The 18,369-nt window shown below is 38.5% G+C and overlaps 1 protein-coding gene across 1 annotated transcript in view; it reads left to right on the top strand.

Moving 5' to 3' along the window:
• The window catches only part of dync2h1 (dynein cytoplasmic 2 heavy chain 1), a 119,965-nt gene that overhangs the window by 49,942 nt on the left and 51,654 nt on the right, over positions 1-18,369 (top strand). Inside the window, exons 67-79 of the mRNA XM_084558574.1 lie at positions 778-919; positions 1,551-1,660; positions 2,741-2,839; positions 4,569-4,692; positions 6,075-6,238; positions 6,549-6,668; positions 7,783-7,917; positions 9,279-9,422; positions 12,162-12,251; positions 17,023-17,088; positions 17,570-17,620; positions 17,702-17,755; positions 18,075-18,206. Of these exons, the coding sequence (XP_084414700.1) occupies positions 778-919; positions 1,551-1,660; positions 2,741-2,839; positions 4,569-4,692; positions 6,075-6,238; positions 6,549-6,668; positions 7,783-7,917; positions 9,279-9,422; positions 12,162-12,251; positions 17,023-17,088; positions 17,570-17,620; positions 17,702-17,755; positions 18,075-18,206 (1,431 nt within the window). The remainder of the gene's footprint in view (positions 1-777; positions 920-1,550; positions 1,661-2,740; positions 2,840-4,568; positions 4,693-6,074; positions 6,239-6,548; positions 6,669-7,782; positions 7,918-9,278; positions 9,423-12,161; positions 12,252-17,022; positions 17,089-17,569; positions 17,621-17,701; positions 17,756-18,074; positions 18,207-18,369) is intronic.

Here is an 18,369-nt window from a genome sequence, read left to right as displayed (position 1 = left end):
AACCAGTTTACTCTCTACTCACGTATTTCCATATACTCTCTCACACAAACACACACACACACACACCCACCCACCAGCGCATACACTCAGGCACCTCATCCCTAACTCTTTTGCGCATTGTACAGTAGCTCAGATCGCTGTTTGTTAACGCCTCTAAGCTGCTTCTAAGTGTTTCAAGGGAATTTACAGAGTGAGGTGTATGCAACTCAAGTAAGTGGTGTAGAAACAGACACATGTTTTGAGTTGAAGCACTGAGGATGTTTTAATCTTTTAGATCAGACATCAGAAGGTCCTGCAGCCTCAGAGATGTGACAATTGTTTTTTGATGTGTGTGTGCATTTGTGATCCCATGACATGCATTGAGTACCTCAAAGGAATCCTGCTCAGTCTGAGCATTACAGTAATGTCAATAACTTCATATAGAACATGCTCCTATGTTATGAGGTTAGCTTTTCTTGTCTACTGTAGACATATTTGAATCATTTTGTGCTGCGACCTGACTTTAGGGTTAATGAGTTTAAAGGAGAAAAAGATGAGGTGCATGCTATGTTAGCATAGCTTATGTTAGCAGCACCTTGCATCATTTATCATTCTCTCTTTCCTCCACCTTTCCTCTTCTTTCATCCTCGTCATTCTTTATATTTTTTCCATGATTCCTCCCAATTCCCTTTGAGCTCTTTCCTCCTCTTTCCTTATTTGTTATACTTCATTCACCGACCTGTCTGTCTGCCCCTCTTGTTCACCTGTCTTGTCTGCCTTTTTCTGTCTTTCAATCAGATGTCCGAGATAAAGAATGAGCTGGATACGCTTCCTAATAGGGCCTTACTTGCTGCAGCCTTCATCACCTATCTGTCTGCCGCCTCGGAAGACCGTAGAAGACACTGTCTGGAGAATTGGATGGCTCAATCTGGACTAGAGAGTAGATATAACAATTTTACATTTAACATACTAGCATTAGCATATGCATACTTCTTTACTAAAGAGCCTTCATACAGTAAACACTGCTACCCACACACAGAACAGAGCACTGCGTTGTTACATATAGTACATGTACACTTTCAAGCTCCTGGGTCTTACTCGTATTGGGAAAATAATTATGAAGGTGGGTTACTCTACTTCAAAATTGTTACATACCAGACATCAAAAACACTAATAATTATCTCTCTGCTCCTTTTGTAATAATAATAATATTCTGTCTACACAAATTAACCTTTTACATGTGTACACTAAAGACACAAATTACTGCCTCATTCATATCTGAGTGTGTAATTCTCCTGGCAACTTCTTTCCCAGGGGGCCTCAGATGTGCAGGTACATCCTAAACAGTCAAACACCACATGTCTTCTCCACAAGTTGGTTGTCAAGATTAGTTAGATACTCTAAGAATAATAAAATGTGTTCAAACCCTTAATTAGGACTTGTTGTCAAGTGGCTGTCTTGTAACTTCGGCATCTGACGAAAAGTGAAACAAAAATGAAAACACTGTTTTTAATGAGCATATATAAAAGCAAAAAATAAGCATGTTTATTTGTGCTGTGTCTTTATATCAGAGTTTGATTTACGTTCATTCCTGTGCTCGGAGAGTGAGCAGTTGATCTGGAAGAGTCAAGGTCTGCCATCAGATGACCTCTCCATGGAGAACGCACTGGTCATACTACAGGTTAGACAAGGAAAGCAAGAGCTTCAATGTGACTTTAATGTTATTTGTTATTAAAGAAGTTGTTTCAGCTCGCTCTATCTCTTTGTGCCCATTTTGTTTTAGGTTTTGTCTAGCTTAAGTTGACTTACATTATGCAGTATTGTATGTTTGTCTTGTGTGTTGTGTTAATTCACTTGCAACCACCACTCTCCATATTAGTAGAATTCAGCCCGTTGTTGTCATTCATTTGTGCTCCATTTGCCTACATTGTGTTTTTGTGTTGTTTTTACCATTACTGCCTTCAGATCAATGAACACAAGTTAAAGGTAAGACGTTGTTCCATCACTGATCCTCATAGCCCACAAGTAGTTTATTATAGATGTTTGTTTGTTTCTTTTTCTTACACCGTCTCCTTCACAAGTTTGTGTTTGCTGCCATATACTGTGTACTTATGGTATATCGGTAATATACAGTATGATAAGTATACATTTTCCAGACATATCATATCATACTACTCAGTCTTTGCTTTATGTCCCTAGAACACATAACTACGAAAAGGTCTCTGCCTATATAAGTTTGCTCTAATGTTCTTTGTGGATAACAAAGAATTGCTCTCGGCACAATCCCATTCTGATTGTAGACACAACGGTTGCAAAAGTTAACTGCAGATCCTGTGATGAAATTTTGGGAGGCTTGGACCTAATTTGCTGCAACAGTTAAACAGTTAACCTTTTTTAAATGTATCTGCATAAGAATTCCAATACCCTTGTACATCCCTACCTGAGCAAACTGCAAAGTGTAAGAAAAATGCTGGGGGGACAGACAACTAAGCCGGTTTGAAATGGTCTAAAAAAGAGAATCCTTGACCAAGAGAGCATGAAATGGAAGAGGACATAATGGGAGGAGTGTGGTGGATGTCATTCCTTCGGCGAGTAAAAAAAAAAAAATACTGATAGCAGTCAAAAAGCATGACACCATGAACATGCACACACACACACACACATCTCCTTTTCTTTGGTAATTGAGCTACTTTCTAAGACTGACTATTACAGAACAACATAACCTAAGATGCATTTTTTTTTCTCATTGTTCTACACTCAGAGTGTTGCCTGTCCTTTCCTGATTGATCCATCTTCTCGAGCTACAGAGTGGTTACGCACACATCTCAAAGAGCACAGATTAGAGGTCATCAACCAGCAGGTAAACACACAATCATACACCCGCATCCGTTATCAAACAGATGTCAATAATTATCCATCTGCATTTGCACACTAATTTTCCGGAAGACATGCGTTTGTTTTGTTCAGTCAGTACTAAACCTAACCTGTCAGCACGATATTGTTTATAGCTTAGGAGCCTGTAAAATGGTTTCTGTTGGAACATTTCTTTCAAGTGTTTTGTTAGATATCCTAGATTGATTGTTTTCCTTCTTGTCTGATGAATCCAGGTCCAGAGCACCAGTTATTTGCTACCACTGTTTGACAAACCATATGATTAACTTATCATTATCTTCCTCCTCAGTTGTTCCAGTTATTTATTTTGACAAATGATTTTGATGATTTCTTTAATCATAATGTTGGGCTGTATTGCTTAGTTTTTAATTACTAGTTAGCAGTTACAACATTATTATAATTTATTACAACAATAAAACAGTAATTTAGTGTTTGTTCCATGGCGCTCATAGACATAGAACTGTCCAGTGTTAAGTGACTGTAATGACTAAAGGGTCTTTTTTGATACAATAGAACATATATTTAACATTTATTTGAGAAGATAAAAAAAGAACTAGTACAATGGTAACCTGGCCAATAAGTCAGCAAAGCTAAAACACTGAATGCACTCTGTTATGCACAAACAATAAAACACTGTGTATTTCATACAAAGTAATTTAATTATCCACTTATCACAGATAGAAATCACGTACGAGTTACTAGCAAATGATTATATGGGTAAGAGAGTCTAGGTTCAGTCGATCCCGCCGCAGGTCATTCCAGGAACTTCAGCTTCAGTGAAATAGACTGTTTTTATCTGTGTCAGTCCACACAGATTTCTTTATATAAAGTTACAATGTGATGTTTGAAATTAATTTATTTTTACCAACCAAATGCACAGATATTTGTATACATCAACAGACTTAACCGACATTTTCAAGTGTTAATAAGCAAATAAACCTTAATATTATTGGAAGCAAATAAAATTGACTTATTTTTGTTCACATTTAAATTCAATGAATAAATGAGTGTGCCCTGCATTTCAAATTATCTACTGCAGTCTCAAAAGGAAGAGCAAAGGACACTATACACATGGTACATTGAATGTTTATTCTAATCATAAATGTTATTACCATTTAAAAAAACATAAAAAGAGAAGAGGCCCCAAAATATAACCTTGGGGAACAACAGGATAAGAAACAACATTACAAAAACTGACAAATCCGGTCAGTTACATAGCTATGAAAATTGGCCTCTATAAGACCAATATGAGCGTTCACCAAGGTGGTAATTAACAAATAATGGTTTGGTGTATCAAATGCCTTGGCTGTGTTTGTAAAAACAGCAACCCTAAAGTTGGCTAAGACTTTCAAACTAGCACTCACAGTAGTGTGCCTAGATTTGAGTCCAGATTTCATGGGATTTAGAATATCTTGCAGGTCTAGAAATAGTTTCAGCTGGTGAGACAGGGAGGACTCCAGGATATCCAAAAGCAGAGAAATTTGAAATGGGTTTGTTATTATTCATTTCATTTGTATCATGTGAATTTACTCATAAGCCAGCCATACAACTGGAATGTAATAATACTCTGGAATATATATAGCGAGAATATAGCTCTGTAATCACTGCACTGTCCCCCAGAATGGATCTATGAGAGAGTTCTGTTACCATCAAAGTGTAAAATTCTAGATTTTCAACTGGTTGTCTTTTCTGTACAGGATAGTAACTTCATAACATCCCTGGAGCTGGCAGTGAGGTTTGGAAAAACCCTTATCATCCAAGAGATGGATGGAGTTGAACCCGTGCTCTATCCGCTGCTGAGGAGGGACCTCATAGCTCAGGGTACTCACACACACTCGCACGCAAACACCAATTTCATACAAAACTGGGCTGAAGAAATCATTGGAGCATATTGAAAAGTACTACTACCAATATTATTTTACATGTTTAAAAAATAAATTGTATAGTAGGATAGTCAAAGCTGCAGAATTTTGAATCTTTTCCACCGTGCCAACTGTATTGTGTATATCAGCAAACTCATCATAAAAAATATATTCACACACTTAATGTGCAGACTGTGTTGCAAATACTCAATAAAGTGTGACCAAAAGGGTGGATAAATAATATTTAAATATTTAACTGTCACATTAGCATTGTCACTCACTGATAAATAAAAAGTAGTCGCTTCCCATGTGTTAATTTCCTTTACTTGCGCATAAGCCAGAAATAGATCCCTCAGATAAAGAACTGTATTTCCTCAGTAGATGCTCATTTATTGATTTTCCCTAAATTACTCAGTCGTTGTTCCTGGCATTTTAGTAGAACTGAGCTGGTAGAGAGGAGCTAATCAGACTCTGAGTTTTGCATATATCCATGAAAATCCACTATACACCCTAGTGCTGTCACATTCAGCTGTCTGCAAGTTCATGCTGATGACACACATGTCATACAAACACCATAAAGAGTAATATAGTCCCTCATTTAAAAAATGTATGACTTGTAGGCTATGTGTTATTGGAGTACTTCACAAAGTTGAAAGACCCATGTATTTATAAAATACTTTTTCATGGTCATTTGAAGGAGTGATGAGAATTAGTAAGGTAGTATGGCCTTCAAAGTCCTCAAAAAAGGTGATTGTTTAAATCACTAAAGAATACATACAGCTTAAATAATATTTTCTAACATTAATATGCAATACTGCACTCCTTGAAATGATCTAATATGACAATTTCAAGGACAGTGAAAAAGAAACCTAGAAAAACATTTTATATTCAAGCATGACTGTTTTAGAGCTTCTGATATAACCAGTGATATTTTAGTCCCTTGGTTCAGATAATTACATACCAATCACGTACATGCAGTATAAACAGAGGTTGGAAACATACCTGTGAAAACGAGGGTGATTCATAAGACTCTGAATCATCCAGGGAGAGGCGGTTGTCTATTTGAAGCTAAACTGAAAAGAGTGGGGGTAGAGAATGTATGCGAGAGGGCAAGTTATACACTTAAAACTGGTGTTGAACAAGACGGAAAAAAGAGGCGAGACAGCGGCTTGCCAGTACTGCATTGCAGACATCTAGAAGACAAAGTGGAGGATAGAGTTAAAGGACAGAAGACAACATTTTGAAGTGGCTGCTAAACACAATGTTTCAAATCTATGTGTTTTAAAAGACACTCTCTATCTTTATGTCTACATTGACACGTATGCACATATACACATGCAGGTCCCAGATATGTGGTTCAGATAGGGGACAAGGTTATTGATTACAACGAGGACTTCCGTCTCTTCCTGGCAACACGGAATCCCAGTCCCTTCATCCCTCCTGATGCTGTTTCCGTGGTGACAGAGGTCAACTTCACTACCACCAGGGCTGGCTTGCGAGGACAGGTAGACCACACAATCACATACATAATCTACTACAGCAGCTCAGCCCAGGGTACCTTTGTTGGATAAAAGTCACTTAAGTATTCTACTTTTGCAACCGTACTTTGTAATGTGCTGCAGATTTAAAATTTTTTTGCAGCTGCACTCTGTTCAGTTTGTGAACAAAAGCCACATAAAAGAAGTATTTTTGTGGTGGCATAATACCGCACACATATGGAATATGTGTTATATGTTGTAGTCATTCTGTCTGTGTTTCTGTAGTTGTATTGTATCTCCACTTGCTTGTTTGTTTATTTGTCTGCCTGTGTGTCAGCTGCTGGCATTGACCATCCAAGAGGAGAAGCCAGAACTGGAAACTGAGAAAACGAGACTGCTACAACAAGAGGAAGACAAGAAGATACAGCTGGCTCAGTTAGAAGAATCCCTGTTAGAGGTACACATACAACACATAGTGTGAAAATTCTATAGTCCGGTGTACAAAAGCTACCACAGTACTCAATCTATTGTATAATGATTATAATCATGTTGAAAAAGTCATTGTGGAACTTTTACTCTCCTCCCAGTTTGCTCAGTTCCCTGTGCACTGCAGAGCTTGTTGTTGCTCACTCCCACTATCACTCTGAGGAGATAGTAGTAGGCAGAATGAGAGAGAGTGCCATGCCTCTGTGGTTATGGAGGAGTGTTTTTTCCCCCCCTGGTTTAGCCCTAGCTAGCTTTAATAGCCACCCTTCAACTGAATATGTTGAAAGCTGTACCTTAGTTAGAAGTTATTTTCTTATTGATCAAAATGTTTTATGATTGATCAAAATGTTGGCAACATTTTGTTGATGCAGAACCTCTTCTTGCTTTGTGAACTAGGTCAGTTTTGTACTGCAAAACAATTCAGGCAAATGCAAATCAACCTTTCAAAACCTTTCTTCATGCCAAAACATCAAACATATTATTACTCCTCAAATGATTAATATGACTTCCTGCACTTCCAGACAAGAGCATATCTGATCAGCTTAATACATATCTACATTCACAATCAAACACATGTGCACAAATAGCTGACTGACAATGGGACACACAGACATTTTACAGATCATTTTGTGCACCCAGTCTTAGCAAAATTTGGACACACACACAGACACACACAGATAATGCCAAGAGCAGGATGTCAGTGCTTCAGTGGTACTAGACATGTAATTATTCTTGAATTTTTAGGAGCATATTTGACTTGACATTTCCATGCTCTGCTGCTTTTTCATCTATTTTGCTTGAATTTATTTTAATACATTTTATCACTTTCAGAGAACAGATTCCACAGGAGGGAGTGGGGGAGTCATGATGCTCAATATAAAAAAAAAAACACAAAACAAAACAAAAACGCTCCCATGAGGTTGTTTCAAACATATTCTTCTTTTGTAACTTTTATCAGATCACAGATTTCAGCCAAGTAACAGGCACATGCCAAATTTACATAATGTGAATTCCTCATCCATTTTTGCTTTGCTGTCTTGCTCTTTTTCCAACCTGTCCATCTGCCTGTCTGTTTTCTGTGTCAGACCTTGGCTACAGCTCAAGGTAATATTCTGGAGAACAGGGAGCTGATAGACAGTCTGAACCAGACCAAGGCCAGCAGTGCTTTGATCCAGGAGTCACTACTGGAGTCACACAGGCTGCAAGCATCCTTGGACCAGGTACTGTATGTTAGCTTCACACATATATGCACACACCACACACACACAAATACACAAAACCTGTGAAAATAGCATGAAAAGTGGTTTCTGTTTACCAGCCTCACTAATTAGCCCAATTAACAAATGTTAAGGGTTTATTTGTTGTAAATACTGCAACGCAAACTTTAGTGTACATCAGACAACCTCCACTATAAGCTTCCAGACTAACTCTGCTCAACTAAAAAAAAGTGAGCACGACACAGACCAAATACGTGTTGTAAGTGTTGTACTTGATTCTTTGACTTCAAAAGACAGAATACTAAAGCATTCTGGCTGGCTCTTCTTGTTATAGCTATGTTGCACATTGTAGCTCAGTATAAACATCACCTTATCCATATACATTTGGATTTGTATCTTTTGGTTCAATGTTAAAAATGCTAATGTGACCATTGAGTATCAAGACTTTTCTGTCTTGTCCAAACCAAGACAGTACTACAAGCTTGAACACACCCTAAGTCACAGTGTTTTAGGTTTTGAAAAGCTGTACCAGTTTTAAACGTGCATTGTCAGTTGTATCAGAGTTCTGCTGACCAGCTCTTATGACCTGTCTTTTTGGTTGTGTGATAAATGCTGTCTCTTAGTAGCTCAAAGTGTAATTGGAAATCAAAAGTTTTCGATGCCAGAGAAATCGTGAAAAAGCCCAGCTAGCTGACAGCTAGACAATGACAGACAAGTCAGTAGTACATTTTTCTATTTGCTACGTACAGTATACTGTACTTTTTGTACCAGCGTTGTCTAGAATCAGAGATACAGACAGATAGAATGTATAATGACACTTATTCCTGTCTGTAAATGTGGCTGTACTTCAGTATAATATTTGAGTTACATATTTAGACCGGTACTTTTATTGAAATTCAGAAGTTTAATCTGAGTGGTTTATTGATACACAAATACACATTCACTGTATACACTGCTACAGACTGCATTTATGCACAAGCATGGGCATATTGTAGATGCATTACATCCTCCAGGGTGCAGTGTTACACCAGCACTGATGTTATACCTTGCTCTCAGTAGTTTCAGTTTATTTAGTAAATATCCTGTTTCAGTCTTTCTTGTATGCACCTCCTGTTTTTTTTCTCACATTTCCTGTCTCATCACACTTCATGCAGTCTGTCCTTATTTTTTTTTTTATGTCTTTTGTCCTCCAACTCAAGTGAAATAAACTTTTTCTGTTATACTTTGCATTTCTCTGTTTTCACCCATACTGCTGTATTTAATGTGACTCTGACCATACGTGCGTCTTTTTCTACTGCTTCTTGGTTTATTTCTTTCCCCCCTTTTCTCTTCCACTTCTTCATCTATTCTTATTTTTATTCTAGGAGCGAGATGCCTACCTGCCTCTTGCAGAGAGCGCTAGCAAGATGTATTTTGTCATCACAGACCTGTCAAAGATCAACAACATGTACCGCTTCAGCCTTGCTTCTTTTCTGCGCCTCTTCCAAAGGGCTCTTCAGGCCAAGAAGGTGACTCAGTGCCACACAGCTTTTACACTACTGCTGTTTTCATCCATATGACACATTTTTCCTCCCCAAATTTTCTGATAATTCAATCAGTAGATACTAATACACACACTCTGTTTGCTGTTCGGGCCTTTGAGCCTTGGTATAAAACATGCCTAGTTTAATGTCACATGCCCACACACACAGTAAAACTTGAATGAGACCATATTTTACCAGCTACAAAGTGCATACAGGTTTTGTAAACTGTAAAAGACAATTCTTCACCTTTGCTTTTTTCAGAAAACAGTTTAAAATAGCGACTATTCCTCCTATCAAATTTGCTTTAAAGCTGCAGTGCAAAACTTTTGTCTCCTCCTCCTTACAGCAAGAGTAATTACACAAACAAGGTTGGCATCTTTTTGACCTATTTCCACTGGGAAATGGCCATGCTATGTGCACAGATAAAATGGCTTCAGAAAATAGTTTGCCAGAAACTGAGTAAATGCATTCCTCCAAATGAGAAAAGTTGGCAGAAAAATTGAAACCTCTTTGAAAGTAAATATGAATCTACAGCCAGCAGCTGGTCAGCTTATCTTAGCATAAAGACATGGACTGGGGGAAATGGCAAGCCTTGCTTTGTCCATCATTAACAAAAAATGGAATCTCTAAAGCTCCTTGATTAAAAAATAACAACTTGTTAGTATGTAGGGGCTCCTGCTGGTTGCTTGGTAACTGCCAGAGGCAATAAATAGTCTAGCACGATAATTTACTTCCCAATGCATTTCTCTAAATGTCAAACAACTGCTTTAAAAAGCTGTGTGCTTTGGGTTGGCACAAGGTCATGGATCACCTGCAATTTGAAATAGAAAACAAACTACTGCCACTCTCAATATTGGGTGTGCTAGACAAAAACACATTCCTTCCACAGTTTGGGGTTTACTTTGACGTAAATGAAAAGCATAGTTTTCATCACGCTGTCTCCTGCTGTAGTGTCCGTCATGATAAGTCATGAAAGTGCAGCCAGTTAACCTACGGTTAACCTACCTATCTAGATATCCAAGATTAGAGTTTCTTTATTCTTTAGCATTTTTTGGCTATACCATGACCTAGATTACTCACAGAAACATTTATGCAGGTTTGGTTTATTTTTGATGGTTTCATACCATTTAAATCCTTGATTTATTATTTTTTTGCACTTACAGAGGTCCATTTGATTTATTTCAGCTCGTACGTTTGTTTTCCTCAGTGAGTTTATCTTAGTCTGACCCGTACAGCTGGAGAGCATCATGGACTGTCTATCACACTGCTGTTCTCCATCTGAGCCACTGTCTGATAACCAGAATACACACACACACGCGCACAGGCACACGGACAGTCAGACGGGTTGAGAGATTGAGCACTAATTCCTCAAATCCTGTGTGGGTTGTTAGAGCCAGTGCTGTCATCCAAGAATGTCAGCAGGCAGCAGCTGGTCACCTCTGTTACACATTTGTGTGTGTAGGTAGGTATGTTTGGGCGCACCTTGTGTGCAGACAGAATAGTGCACTGACTCACGGACTCTCTGCCTTTGTATCTTTTTGCTTGTTTGTGGTATTGGATGAGCAAGTTTAATTTGCCATGAGCTGCAGATGGTTTCAGAGATCTGGAAGAGAGTTTTTTCCCCTCTCATGGCTGATATAACACACTCCTATTTGCTTACGGACACAGATCTGCATCGCCACACACACATTAGCAAGCACACACAGTGCATATGCTTATGCCCTGTATACAGAACTGCCCTGTGTGGTAACATGTAGTCACACGTCTGCAGAAAACACACCTCAAATTGACGTGCTACTCAATGGCACTGGGTACAGGTTCAAAAGTCCCTACTAGCTTTAGCAGAGCTTGAAAGCAGCATATACTCAGGTTGGACAAACAGACAAACTGATAGGATGAAATGGAAAGAGAGAGGCCATCTGGAATTTCTGTAGTATTTACTGTGTGTGTGTGTGATTCTCATGCTCCAATTGTCCCATTTCACTACATCTGTTGGATTTTCTTAATCTGCCTATTTCACCATCTCGTCTCTGTTCTATCTGTATAGACACATTACTGTCGAGCACCACCTTTGTCTGATATCTCTGTTGTAATTGTTATGTCAGAGAGGAAAAACAAAGACATTGTGTGAAAAGGACTGAACTTGATTGTGTTTCTTTGTGGCTATTGAACAACATCAAGACAATCAGGTGGCCCAGATGTGACAGCAAGAGAGGACAAATCTTAATAAAAATGTCAACACTAAACTTTTCGGTCCATTAACCTAACATAGTTAGACTCAAATCTTATCATAACATGTCATTGGGATTTCGTTATTAAGCATGCTTCAACCGATACAGAGAAAAAAAACTCTGCATACATCTTGATAGCAATGAATTATGTGATGTATCCTTCTGGACAAATGCCTTGATCGCCGTTAACTGTTAATCCTTTAAAGTTATTTGGCTCTTTTACAACAACCAATAGCAGCCATTTTGTTGTAAACACAGTCAACTGAACGGTGCTCAGATGACTGTGTGATTACCTGGCTTTGCGAGCATAATGAATACCAAATGTAACTTTGGGCTGCATTATAGACTACATCTAGAAGAAATTTAGCAAGAATAAGGCACATTACACACAGACACATGTATCATATCATATTAACAAAGAGTGATAAATAAACTCTAAATGCCCCATCTCCTTTCAAATCGCTGAATGTGTGTGTTTGTGTGTGCATTTCAGGAAGAAGAGAACACTGAAGCCAGGATTGCTGCTTTGGAGGCCAACTTGAAGAATATGGTGTATGAGTATGTCTGCCGCTCTCTTTTCAAGGTAGTGAACCGAACATGCTTAGACACAGAAATAAAGAAAATGTGGTCTGGAGCAACTCTAAAACTTCCTTTTATCACTCTGGTGATTTTCTGTGGGGTTAAGTTGGTTTTTCTTTTCTTTTTTTTTTTTTTAGCTAGCCCCCAGCAGTTTTATTCCTGCCTTGATGTTATTTCCATCATCATCCAGCACACACTCATTAATCTGTCCACTTTCAGTACTCACAACTATAGACAAGTCTCCTTGCCAAGCTCATTGGCCCATTTTTGATAACGTGTACTGGCAGAAAAATTAATTAAGCTTATGAACCCAAATTAACTTTTTGAATTTATTTATTCATCATAAAGCCCAACGGTCAATTTGGTGTAATATTGTCTGAACTGAAATATGGAATCAGGTGCACTGAAGTCTTTACAATTTTCTAACATAAAGCAGTAGTATAGTAGTGTTTTTGTGGCATGTTTAAACCAAAGGCCCAATCCGATAAACACATTCTCTCACTCATACAATGAGGCCTCTGCGGGTTACACACTAATGAAGTGTCAAATATTGAACAACACAGCAGTCACTGCATCGACCAGGCAGTAAATGGTAAATGTAATTTCTTTATCTGTTGTGTGTGTGTGTTTGTGTGTGTGTGCGTCGCTTGCGTAGTAATCCACATTTCAAGCAGAGTCAGGAGTGCCTGTTAACTGCTGATCACATCTACAGGCCATCTAGTCAACAGCCACATGCAAAAAACAGACTCATGTACACCGACTTCAGACAGCAACAGACCAGTTATTAGCAGAGGGGAAACGGTGGGCTTCTTTATCAGTGCTTCTGTCAACTCCCACATGTGTGCTGCAAAAGAGATAAGTTGAGGTGGGAGAATGGGTTCAGTGAATAGATGAACAATGAGTAAGGTACAAATGAGGGCAATATAGCATCAATTGAGAGGATCAAAAAACATTTATTTTACTGTCTGTTGGAAAGAAATATTTTTTGGAAAAACTTTGTTTTAAATGGAATGAACTCAGATTAAATGTTATTAAATTTCACCACTAATTGATTCATTTAAAGAATCAGAGTTACGCTACCAAATATTGATTGTTGATACTCTCATGAGCAAAGACTCTGCGACCTTGTTTACACTTAGTATTAACATTTGTCTTGTGTGATCAGATCAGTGCTAAATACACCTGTACACATTTTTTTGTGTGATAGCCACACGAACCACTTGCAAAGATTTTCTGGGATGCTTCTCTCCACGTGTTATGTTGTGTTAATGATAATGTGTCCAGATGTGTCCCTAACAAGGTTGTAACAGAAAAATATGTTGGTTCTTTATGTGACAGCACGTGACTCAAAACTCTTATTGAAACATTTTTGTTTTTGTAGTTACCCTGTGCAAAACAAATATGGCGCTTAACAGACTGATGCTGTGGGTATCTCTGGCCTTGAACAACATGTTTCTGGTCTTCAGAGCTGGCTCCACTGACCTGCCCAGTCTTCACTCCAACCATCTCTGTAATATTTTTCACCCAGAGGAAACTTTTCTCTTTTTTAAACATGTCAGTAGTTGTTGTTTTGGTACAGCCTTTGCCTGAGTATACTTGGTGTCTTCTTTATTTTCTTTTTGTCAGCTTTGGCGCTAGCCAAATGCCATTAAACAGAAGAGGAAGAAGATGTTTTGACACTACATGGATGTTGTTTTACTTTATGACAGCACTTAACTACAAAAGATCGGGCTGAAGCACGATACCAGTCATTTTAAAACTGCCTGCATCAGCCGTTCTAACGGTATTGATCGGGGCATCCCTATTAATAACTGTCGAGTATCATGGTCATATTCTACTTATAGAATAAGAAAATGCTTCAGTCACAACAGTATCTAGGCTTTGTCACATCTTAGCCTGTTAGCGAGTGTTCTTGTTAGCGGAATGCTTGTCTTTAGATGCCATACCGTGAAAGTTTTTCTTTGGTGTACACTGAGGGGGCTCTTCATATATGGTTACTTGTGCTGTTGCTGATGTAAACATTCAGGAGGTTAAGCATGGGTGTGAGGATGCAGATACTTCTCTTGACATGTGCAATAGTTGAAATGTGACATGTTCCAGGTTGTTCTGTCGGCTGAGGTTCCTGTCCTGTCAGAGTGTCAGTATGACAGCAGCTCACACACAGTCACAGGCTTTCATTGTAGTTGCACTCTCTTTACTACATTCTCTCTGACACATAGTGTGTATGTGCACGAAAAAAACACACAGACACGTACGCACACACAAAAATTCTTTGTTTTATCAGTCATATCATGTGGCTGGACTCTGTTCACTTGTGTCCGCTGTCACTGCAGTAGATGGAGTTGGACTTGGCAGCTTAGTGTCAATCATGCAGACATGGGATCAAGACATTAACCGTGGAGTGGGTCAGAGAGGGGGCATGGTAGTGTAGAGTTTGGTCTAAATGTAACCTTGCCTCACTTCAAGCTGACGCTACATTGGCAGGTAAAAAAACATAATGTAATAATATCAGGTGACAAACCGATGATGGATTTGAAGGTTTGTGAAGATGTTAAACTGTAGGCTGAACACACTGTTCCTTTGGCAAAGTACACTACAGCAGTGGTTCTTAACTTTTTTACTTGGAGAGCTTCTTAATTTTATCCAAGGGAGCTTTTTCACTTGGTTCGTTTTTCTGAAACCAGACATTACCCCACCAGGTCAGTTGTCTGGCCTGGTGTGAACATAGCAATCATTCTCCATCCTGGAGCAAATAAGCCGAGCTGAGCTTGTTGCAATCGCTCCCCAGAGCAGTTCATTTAAGTGAGAACACATGTTAATCATGGACCGATATGACCTACTGTCTATAAGCTTGTAATTATATAACCAGTTCACCTGTAGTATATCCCCAGAACACGTCTTCTCCTTCTGAGGTGTCTGGCAGTAGCAGTGAACCTACACAGCATATAGATGCTTGATCAAAGTGAACATATTCTTCATGTACAGAACAATGGTACATGAACCACAGAATAGAAATAAATGCCACTGGCCACTTGCTGCTGATGCTCCATTGTCAGCGTGATTACTTATATCCAACAAAGGTTCAAAAAAGGCAACTGGACTTGTAGAGTTTTTTGAGAAGACGTTTCACCACTCATCCGAGTAGCTTCTTCAGTTCTAGGGGACTGGTGGGAAGTCTGAGGTTTAAATAGGAACTCCTCCTGAAACCAGTCCCCTAGAACTGAAGAAGCTACTCGGACGAGTGGTGAAACGTCTTCTCAAAAAACTCTACAAGTCCAGTTGCCTTTTTTGAACCTTTGTTGGATATACCATGACCTGGATGACTGAGAACCTTCACAGACACAGCACGATTACTTGCAAAATTATGATCAAGCACAAAACTCTTTACAAGTGGATAGTGATGAGTGAGGGCCATTGCATGGTCCGGCATTAGTTACAGTAGCTTGACACTTTCTGGTCGAGTCTGGTCCTGCCTTTCAATTACTCTGACGATACAACCTTATTTATTTATTGATTTAATCATTGGCACTTATGTCTGTCTTAAGTTGTTTCATTCATTAATAAACTGAACATACTTAGAAATAAAATGTGGTTCTCAGCAACTCTAAAACTTCCATTTATTACTCTGGTGATTTTCTATGGTGATAAGTCAGTGGTGACAGGAACTGAGGCATTGTGCTGAATGTGTTTTGAAACCCTTTTTATTGTTTTAGCAAACCCTCAACAGTTTTATTCCTGCCTTGATATTACTTACATCATCCATAAACACACACTCCCATTAATCAGCACTCACAACTATAGAGAAGTCTTCTTGCCAAGCTGCCTAATGTTATTATGAATAAGTTGATCATTGTCCCAGTTTTGATAATACTGTGTTACTGGCGGAAACATTAATTAAGCTTATAAACTCAAATGGACTTTTTGAATTTATGTATTCATTGTGAAGCTCAACAGCATTTATTTCAGAACCAGAACCAGAATACTTTATTAATCCTTCAAGGTAGTTTTTTTGTTGCTGTGGCTCCCATAAAGTGACAGTTGCAAGGTGACAGAGTCAACTACAAATAGAATATAAAGTAATATAAAAAAATATATATACAAAATAAAAATAAGATATAAGATACATAAAAAAACAGATATTGCACAAGTATTGACAATGTGACAAAGGTAAAATGGTTACAAATAAATTTTATCAGAGTCTAAAGTGTTAAAGAATGTTGAGTGACCAAGAGTCAGCGGGAGGATTTATAAAGTCTGATGGCCACAGGTGGGAATGACCTCCTGTAGCTAGTGTGGTGCGTCCTCCTTAATTGAACTCTCAAACAAGGCCCTCCTAAGTGTCTTCCTAACTGTCTGCATGCATTTTCTTACATTTTGCACGTTTTCTTACATTTGCACCCTTTCCTCAATCACTCTTTACTTTCTCTGTTTCATTTTCTCTCTCTCTTTCTCTGCTTTTCTTTTCTTTATGTAGGTGGGATGAACATCTTGATTCATGGCCGTTTCTGTTATCTCTTTTCAAACTGTACTAGCAGATTAGAAAGCAAGAAGGACGGGCACATTGAGAGAGACAGCAGGCTTTTTTTGTCAGGCTGTACCAAACCTTTGCAAGTCCTTTAGTGAGGCAGACTAAAGACTCAAGTAGAATGTCTTTTTCACATCTTAGTAGATATCAATTTTTTTGTTGTCTTTAGGTTGGATTTGTGCAAACTATTATTGTTATACTGTACTCTTTACCGTATATTAATTTCTCTCTCTCCTTATCTCTGTCTCAGGCTGACCAATTGATGTTTGCCATGCACTTTGTGAAAGGCATGTACCCTGAACTTTTCCAGGAGAATGTGAGTCATTTTTGTATCATGTCAATATAAATGATAATGTATAAATACATTTTTGATTAGTCAGTTAATCCATTTATTTTTTGATAAATCTATGGATTCTTTTCTCATGGGTCTATTAGTCCTGTGGTTAACTTTGCTCTAAATACGACCATCATCTGTTGTTGTCTGTTGAGATGCTTATGCATAGTGGTTGTGCTGGTGTGGTGGGTTGTTTCATTTTTGCAAAGTGTGTATCTTACTGAGTTTAAACAATTTCCACACTTCTACGGATCAGGTTGGGGGTTCTTTTGATGCACTCTGATTCCCAGCATGCCTGGCAATTGGAGCTGGCATAATTGGAGATGAACAAACATCGCATTGCGTCAGTGTATACCATGAAAATCGACGTATAAGTAATTCATGACATCGACAGCCGCTGCAGCCCTACTTTGAACCTGCCAAATGTCTTAAAAACTTAAACACTGTTGTCCTATCGTTGTAGGAATGGAATGTCTTTACTGGATCCATCGTAGGGGAAATATTTAAGAAAGAGGTAAGAGTGTAGCTTTTTTTTTTTTTTTATCCTGAGAACAAGAAAAGACCAAACGTTTCAAACCCTCTCTTTTCTCATCAGGAATTCCCTTCTTGGATTGACCAGGAGAGACATGGAGCAGTGGCCATTTTTAAAGTAAACACGCTGACATGCAAACTGACATACAGTGTACACCCTAATGTGAAGGCGTTTTCTCTAGGTTACTTTAACATTATTACACCATCGCTGTAAATGCAATGTGTGACACTGGTACGACAGTAACATAATGTCTCATAATGCAAATGATAAGTTTGACCTTTGGATATTTTTTCTAACCAGCAGACATCCAAGATTTCTACTTCATTTGAAAAGAATGTCAAAAAAATAATCCTTACCAATCTAAAGACCTTTTTATCGAACATGATGTCTTGACCTGCCCTTCACCCTATTAACTTGTGCCACCTGTCTTTTCCAGGCTGCATTCCCAGCTCTCTACCAGACTCTGTGTTTGAGCGACTCAGACCTTTGGCTGTCCTTCTTGCAGAGTTCACAGTGTGAACAGGAAATCCCATCCTCCATTGCCAAGAAGATTACTTCCTTCCAACAGGTCAGCTTTCAATCAATTTCCCAACAACATTATTTCTCCCCTGCTTTTGTTAGAAATGAACCTTTCAATACAAGCCATACATAAACTTTGCCTGCTTTTTTCTTCTTCCATCACGTTCTATCTCATTCTTGAGTATAGATGATTTCTTTTGCGTTGCCAGTGC

This window comes from Chelon labrosus (genome assembly GCF_963514085.1).
Source record: "Chelon labrosus genome assembly, chromosome: 13".
In the NCBI taxonomy this organism is placed as follows: Eukaryota; Metazoa; Chordata; class Actinopteri; order Mugiliformes; family Mugilidae; genus Chelon; species Chelon labrosus.
Note: the sequence above shows the minus strand (reverse complement) of the source record. Positions and strands in the feature narration are given on the sequence as shown.